Here is a 7578-nt window from a genome sequence, read left to right as displayed (position 1 = left end):
AGCAGGTACTTGGCGACGGAGGAGGAGCTCAGCTGGGCTCGCCGGCCCCTGGCGAATCACGCAGTTGGGCGGCGCCGGCCCCTGGCGACGCGCAGGCGACGGGCAGAGGAAGAAGACGGGGCGGAGGGACTTGTTTGAATCGCTTTTGAAACCACGAGGTTTTTTTTTGCAAAATTACCGGTGAATTACGCCCGCGACATGTTTTTTGGGACGGAGGGAGTATATGGTTGTGCTGCTCGTGTTTAAATAGCAAAATAATTGCACCAACAACAGATCCAAAGTTATTTTTAGGGGAACAGATCCAAAGTTAGGGTCAGACACTCAAGTCGACACGCCTCTTTTTTTTTCTCTAGATGGTGCTATTTTTATTACAACAAAAAACTATGTAGCACCGACTGTTACATAACTCTTTATATCCATACCTAATAATAAGTATTTTTTATAATTCATACCTTTTTTTAGAGGATTGATAAGTATACCTAATAAGGAGTTAATGCTTCTTGAAGACCCAAACGAAGTCTAAAATATTTTCACGACACGTGGACGTGAAATATAAACATCAGAGATCACTATCTATTATGTTGTCGATAAATAAAGTTTAAATAAGTGAATAATGTCACGATAATACTCATGTTTTTTTTACTTTTATACGTACGCTTATTTTGTTTCCACAAGGGGAAAAGATATATAACATATTATGAATAACTCCTAAAGAAATTGTAGAAGGACGTCAATCCCAGTGAACATTCGCTAGGGGACATCTCAATTGCGAACGTCAGCGTGACAGTTTCAAAAACTGCCACCCAGATTTAGATCTGACGGTTCTGGGGCATTCGTCAGGGTTGGGCTCTTGGCGAACGCTTGCCAAATATCAATATGGCTGTAAAATGATGTTCCATTATGTCAACAAACACTTCTCCAATGGGTGTGGTTAGCTCTCTGTCGACTGAGACTTAACCAAAGTCTTAAGTCAAGTGTGTAACGTATAAGAATTGAACAATAAAATCTAGAAAGGAAAATTTACACGAATCTCCATGAAAAATCCTACTAATATAGCATCGACTTAGACTTGGTTAACTCTCAGCCGACTGAGACTTAGCAATCCCGTTCTCCAATACATGTACACAACTTTCATGCCATGTGAAATCCATCTCATATTCTCAAAAAAAGGTTCCATCTCCAAAATGTCACGAGCAGATTCTCCTCCAAATTGAACCCTTTTTCGTTCCTTACAATATTCCCTTTTCGGGCGAACCAACCTGTGGTTGGATGGTTAGAGGGACAGTGGTATCCTAACCCATCAGGGTTCAAGTCCTGGTGCTCGCATTATTCCTGGATTTTTTCAGGATTTTCGACGATGTGCTTTCAGTGGGAGGAGACGTTCCCGTCGACGACGAGGCGCCTACGATGACTTCGTAAATTTCAAGATGACATGCCGGCTTAGTCTTCCGGAGGTGCTCATAGGGGTAGGGTGTGCGTGTGTGCATTCATAGGGGTGAGTGTATGCGCGTATGTATGAGCGCTTGCGTCTGTACTGATGTTAAAAAAAAGTATTTCCTTTTCGGAAAAAATCAATTGTTCCAAACTCCCCATCCACAAAAAAAATAAAGAATGAACTGGCTATGACCTGTCTTGCACGAATCTCAAAGCCGTATCAGCGGACAACAAAACCTCCTAGCCCCTTCGCACCCAGACCCTCTCTGCAGTCCCACCACACACGACAGCGAGAAGGGGAATTTTTCTAGCTAGGGTTTTAGACAGCGCGGGGCGGAGAGAGGCGATGGGTGCGGCGGTCGACGAGACGGCGGCGGCGGCGGCGGCTGCAGCTGTGGCGGCGGAGGGCGGCCCCGCTGCCGCCGCGGCGGAGTCCGACTCCAAGGACCTGCAGCAGCAGAGCAAGGCCCTCGACAAGCTCACCGACCACGTCGAGGATCGCCAGCTCGACTCCTCCCGCGTCCAATCCGTAAGTCCTGCTCGAACCCCACCCTCGCGCTCCCGCGAGCGAGGATTCACGGATTCCGTCGCCTATTTAGTGAGGATTAGGTGTAGATTCGTGATCCGCTTGCCCGTTGGTAACCAATCGGAGCGACGAGCTGGAGGATCTGGTCGACATTGTTGGAGCGTGGATGCACGGTGTCACGAATTATTATTTTGCCTCCCCTGCTTTGCTTTGTGGGGATGACATGCTCCAGCTTAATCCTCCATACATGACTAGCCTGTTCCTGGATGCGTGCTTATACTGGTGTTACCCCCTTTGTTGTTTCCAGTCAGAATCATTTCAACTGTTATCAGATTCCTGGCCCATTAGTTATTGGTTGAGCATACTGTACGTTCCATGTCTGTTGGGTGTAAAGTTCAAACAGTGAACGCTTTTGTTGGATACAGTATCTGCATTCCGTAATCAAGACATCAGACGGTGGAATGCAGTACACACAACCTACATTTGGTAGCAGCTCCTCATAATCTGTCCACCCACCATATAATCCCTGTACTTCTGCTTGTGTGTGTGTCTCTTATAGACAATAACATTTTATTAGATGTGTTGCTAATCAATTGCAAGTTTTCACTGCTTAACTGCAATATTATCCGGAGGTCCGGTGACCTGAGCAGTATTTCCTTTATTTCGATGTCATATGAATAGCTTGCAGTTTTGAAATTGTGTTTTTCGGCACCCACCTTTTCTACAATTTTGGAAAATTATTTATTAAGTTATCAGTATGGCCTCTGAAAAGTGCCGCTTGGGCAGATATACAGTTCAACTTCGAGTCTGATCAATAAGTGTTTTAATCAAATGATTTTGAAGGGCTATATAAATGACTCACCTACTAGCAGTTGAATGAGCCCTTGGTATAGTAACTCCGTGCTAAAACATGGATATCAGGAAACTAGATATCTAGAAGTAGGATGTAGAAGGTAGATTCGTAGAGAAGTGTGTGTGTTTAATTCAGGTGTTTTTGGGAGTACCTTGGTGATGCTGATATATCTTTCATTCTTTGACAGGCCATGGCAGCTCTTGCTTCATCTAAAGAGGCTGACTGGAATGCCATGAGACTAAGGTTGGTGTGGAAAATATTCATGGCTATTATTTTGTTCTCAAGAAACTTGCAATACATCAATGCACTGTTCTTTTTTAGTTTTTTGCTGACTGTACAACTACCATCTCTTTAGTGAATGACAGAGGTTACTAGCAACTGCGCATGGAAATTTTAAATGTGATGTTCAGTTTGAATAATAGCTTTCCCTGCTACAAATTTTAGCTTCATTTATAAAGTCTATTAACAGATAGGTTAGCATTTCACGAAGAAGAGAACAAACCAGCGACACAGACAGGCTGCAGTTTTGCTCAATATCTTGTCATCACATAGGTTTTCAACTTGATGAAAGAAAAAAAAAAGGATAAATAAGTGAACAGAAAAGAAAAGAAAATCTAGCATGATGGCAGTGGAACTTAGATCCTTTGTACTCCCTCCGTTCACAAATATAAGATGTTTTGATATTTCAATATGGACTACATACGGACTGAAATGAGTGAACAAACACACTAAAATGTGTCTATGTACATCTGATTCACAAAAAGTAGAAAATCTTATATATGTGGACGGAGGGAGTACTTTGTAATTTTTGCGCTCGAGTTTGCAATATCCCATGATCTACTTTGTCGGGGATTCCATGTTTCTGGTTGATGGTATGTTTGGATTATCATTACCAAAGTGTGCCTTACCAGTTTTTTTTTACCATAACAAAAATTGGTCTATGTTTGGATAGTTGCTAACTGTTTGGCATGCCATTGCTCATTTGCCGATTCTAGCTTTTTTTTCTAGCCAATCTTGGCCAACCCATGGGTATGCACACCAAACTTTTTGGTAGGGCAACCTTTGGGCAAAAACTAAACTCTACTACCCATAGTATTTCCATGACATATCAGCTCCAATTTGAAACGAAGAAAAGGGCCTTGAGAAGTACTCCATCCCGAATTACTTGTCGCAGAAATGGATAGAAATGATTGTAGCTAGAACCAAAAATATGTCTAGATACTTCCATTTCTGTTACGAGTAATTTGGGACGGAGGGAGTACTTAGTATCCTCATTTTTCAGATAAATGGGTTTGGTCTTGTTCTCCTGAAAATGTTGTTCACAGCTCATGGCATTGTTATAACATAACGGGTGTTTCTTTTTGCTCTTTCACCAGGGAGAAAGAATTAGCTGCTGTCAAGATCAACCCTACCGACGTTGAAATCATCGCCAACGAGCTTGAGGTGGCATCTGAAACCTTGGCTTGCAGCTGTTTTTTTCCTTCCTATTAATGCTCTAAATAATGCCTCTTCTAAAGCATCTCTGAATGTGCAGCTGGACAAGAAGATCGCAGAGAGGACGCTCCGAGAGCACAAGGGCGACGCTGTTGCCGCAGTCCGGTTCTTGCTTCGCTGATTTCGACACATGCCGCCTGCTTGCGTGCAAGTGATTTCGTTTGATCTGCAAACCATGTGAATGGGCTGTACTTTGTCTTCCTGTATCACAGTGAAACTGTGGTTTTTGTCACTCATGCAAAACTTATATTTCCATGGTGCTGCAGACTGGTTTCTGTTCCCTTGAAAAAGAAGTTAGAAAGTTGAAAAATATATGCCGAATGGTGTTTTATATCCATACAGTTGATGTGCCTGTATTTTTTTTATTTTTTTTGAAACGAGGTCCCTTGGGGCCAGATTCATTAAAAAAGGTTGAAGAGAATTGTGCTGTTAATTAACAAAAAATGGGCGAAAACCATCACATCATGCCTGTGAAAACAAGGCATACAGGACTACCTGACAATGCACACACGTCGCCCAGGAGAAAAGCGTCGTCGACGTCATCATGCCTCCACGAGTCACTCTGACAGTTTGACTCCATAATTGATGAGCCCGTATGAGTTGCTTGGTTTATTTGGAGATCCAGACGCTATCTTCCCGAGAACAATGGTCAGAGAGTTTGGTACCAGGCGTGCACACAGGATGCATGTTTCTCGTGGTCGTGCTTATCACGCCGTTGCAGGGTAGCCTTGAGACTCTACCGCCGGCTCCGTTGGAGATGGCCTGCAGAAGTCTACCGCGATGCCGTCGGAGGTAGGCTGCCATGCTTTGCTTTTGTCGACGTCGACGGATCAAATGGGCTACCACTGTTGACTATGATGGTAGCTCGTCTACTATGTTGCCACGTACGGTGTTTGGTGGTAGATTAGAGCGTTCGGTCGTAAAATAGTTTCCCGCGCGCCAAGCGTCACGCGCGGAGCGCTCGTGAGACTTTCCCGAGGCGCTCCGCGCGCAACACTTGTCGCGCGCACGGCGTCTCCCGTGATTTCCGGTTTCCCTTTGTGGTTTTTCCTTTTTTCACTTTAGTCCTTGTACTTTTAATGTTTTGTAATACCTTTTGATCTGTTTTGAGATATGTTTCTCTCTGGTGTGGGCGAACCGTCGTCGCGCACTGTTCTTTCTTTGTCGTCGTCTCCACCCGTCGCGGCTGCCGCTCTTGTCGCGTGGTTACGACGGCCCCCGTCGCGGCCGCCGCGCTTGTTGCCTGCTCTTACGGCGGTCCTTCTTTAGCGTCGACCGCGCTTCCCCGTTCGCGATATCGTCGTTCCCTACCGGTTGCCTTCGTGGTTTCCCTGTTTCCCTTTTTCGTTTCTCTTTTTGTTCCCATTATATTTCCGGGATATGGAGATTTATGGGGTAGTTACGGGTGGGGACTATCAACACTATCAAATGTCAAGTTTCAACTGGGTTTTGTGGGATTAGTTCTTGATAACCATTGTGTTCCTTGCAGTTATGGCTTGTCCTTTTTGCCGTATGCCTGGTGGCCCGTGTTCTTCTGTTGATTCTTCTGTAGATGGGTTCAGTGTGGTCTTGGATCGGCGTTGTTGGAGGCGCGTTGTAAGAATATCATTTTATAATTGTTAAATTTTGGCACACACGCTTATTTCTTTTGGTGCTGCCCATGCTGTTTAGATTTTGATTATGATCCTTGTTTTGATTTGTTGTGCAGTATGTTCCGTGCCGTGTTAGAGCTCATCTTGCTCGTTACATCGAGGAGTGTAGGGCTTTAGCCATAAGGAGGGGTGATGAAGATACTGATCTTGCTTTTCAGTGCAATGAGGGTTATTTGTATGGTTTTCTGTTTAGTCATAGTCGGGTGAGGAGCAAATTCCATGGTCCTTCCTGGGAATGATTGGTCAGTGATTATGGTGTTCGTCCTCGTGATATAATGACCATTAGGCTTGAACATTATGGAACGTGGATTGGTATTGATTTTTATCGTGTTGGTCGTGGAGATGCGTTGTCTCCTTTACCGTCTGTTGGCAAGGTTTATTTTTAAGGAAGTTTTTAGCTTGTTTTATTGTACATGATGATTTTTCTGTTCTCTTGAGCCTGTGTAATTATATTTTGTAGCTCTTGATGGTTTGAGCGACTCCGAGATGGAACTTGTTGGGAGTTGTTATTACACCTGTGGTGTTTTTCTTAATTATCAGCAGATGTATTTCATGAGGTGTCAACTCTTTGATGATGACTACATACCCTGTTGTCCTTTTGTTCACAGGATTGATTCCATGAATGTTAATGGTCATCATATAGTCAGTTTTTTCCACTGTTTTTTCTTTGTTTCTGTTTATTTATTTATTTTTATTATCTCTTATATTTGTAGTTTTGAATTTTTTGTTCTATTTCTGATAGCTTGATGTTTTTTGTCAGGTTACTCCTGGTATTGTTGTGAGGAGTTTGAAGGAGTTTGTGACTTTTCCTAGGACTGGCGTTTTAACTCTTGAAGTTACTTTGGAATCTGGTTATGATGATATATATGTGAGCACTCCTTGCTCATACTTCATTGGCTTGGGTAATAGAATGGTGTTCAAACAGGAAGGTTTCGGTGATTTTCTCCAGGCATCGTCTATTGAAGTAAACAGCTTGGTGCTGATAACTTTCAAAGAGCGTGATGGGAGGCTTGTTGGTATCTTCAATCTTCTGTCACGGTGATGTTAGTTATAGCCTTTGAACATTATGGATTTTGTTTAAAAATTTATGCTACGGTTTAATCTTCTGTCACTGTTCATTGCTGTTGTTCGTTTGTAGAAGAGGTATGGCTGTGCATCTCTTTTAAAGATGTTTTTTTGGAGGGATGTTATTTAATTGGGGTCATAGTTATAAATACAGTAGAGGCATGTGTGTTGTTTACTCTGAGGCACGGCTGTGCATCTCTTTTATGTGAGGCACGTGGATTGAAGTCAGTACATGCACGGTTGTGTGGAGGCACGTGTATAATGAGAGGAGCGTGTGTGCAGCACCAAAGTTGCACGGGCGATGACGCGTGCGGAGCACGTAGAGTTACTGTGGATTTCATGTGAGGCACGTGGATTCAGCAAACGGAGGCACGGAATTGCAGTCAGTACAGGCACGGTTGTGTGGAGGCACGGGTATACTGAGAGGAATGTGTGTGCAGCACCAAAGTTGCACGGGCGATCACGCATGCCGAACACATAGAGCGAGAGGCACGTGTGTGTAGTACGTAGAGTTACTGTGGGTTTCATGTGAGGCACGTGGATTGATCAAACGG

At 43.7% G+C, this 7578-nt stretch overlaps 1 protein-coding gene across 1 annotated transcript; it reads left to right on the top strand.

Moving 5' to 3' along the window:
• Positions 1 to 1674: 1674 nt before the first annotated feature.
• On the top strand, positions 1675 to 4644 carry LOC123123610 (huntingtin-interacting protein K). Its single transcript, XM_044544146.1, has 4 exons — positions 1675 to 1963; positions 3001 to 3056; positions 4190 to 4256; positions 4348 to 4644. The coding sequence occupies exons 1-4, from the start codon at positions 1781 to 1783 to the stop codon at positions 4426 to 4428; spliced, it is 387 nt and encodes a 128-aa protein (XP_044400081.1). The 5' UTR covers positions 1675 to 1780; the 3' UTR covers positions 4429 to 4644.
• Positions 4645 to 7578: the final 2934 nt, after the last annotated feature.

Source organism: Triticum aestivum, chromosome 5D (assembly GCF_018294505.1).
Source record: "Triticum aestivum cultivar Chinese Spring chromosome 5D, IWGSC CS RefSeq v2.1, whole genome shotgun sequence".
Classification (NCBI taxonomy): Eukaryota; Viridiplantae; Streptophyta; class Magnoliopsida; order Poales; family Poaceae; genus Triticum; species Triticum aestivum.
The sequence above is the reverse complement of the archived record's forward strand: the minus strand, read 5'-3'. Positions and strand labels throughout refer to the sequence as shown.

Excerpts from the sequence above, each read along its gene's own strand:
- LOC123123610 (XM_044544146.1), top strand. The coding sequence starts at position 1,781 with ATGGGTGCGGCGGTCGACGAGACGGCGGCGGCGGCGGCGGCTGCAGCT. Across the intron at positions 3,057-4,189 it reads TGGAATGCCATGAGACTAAG|GGAGAAAGAATTAGCTGCTG; the intron begins GTTGGTGTGGAA and ends CTCTTTCACCAG. Across the intron at positions 4,257-4,347 it reads TCATCGCCAACGAGCTTGAG|CTGGACAAGAAGATCGCAGA; the intron begins GTGGCATCTGAA and ends CTGAATGTGCAG.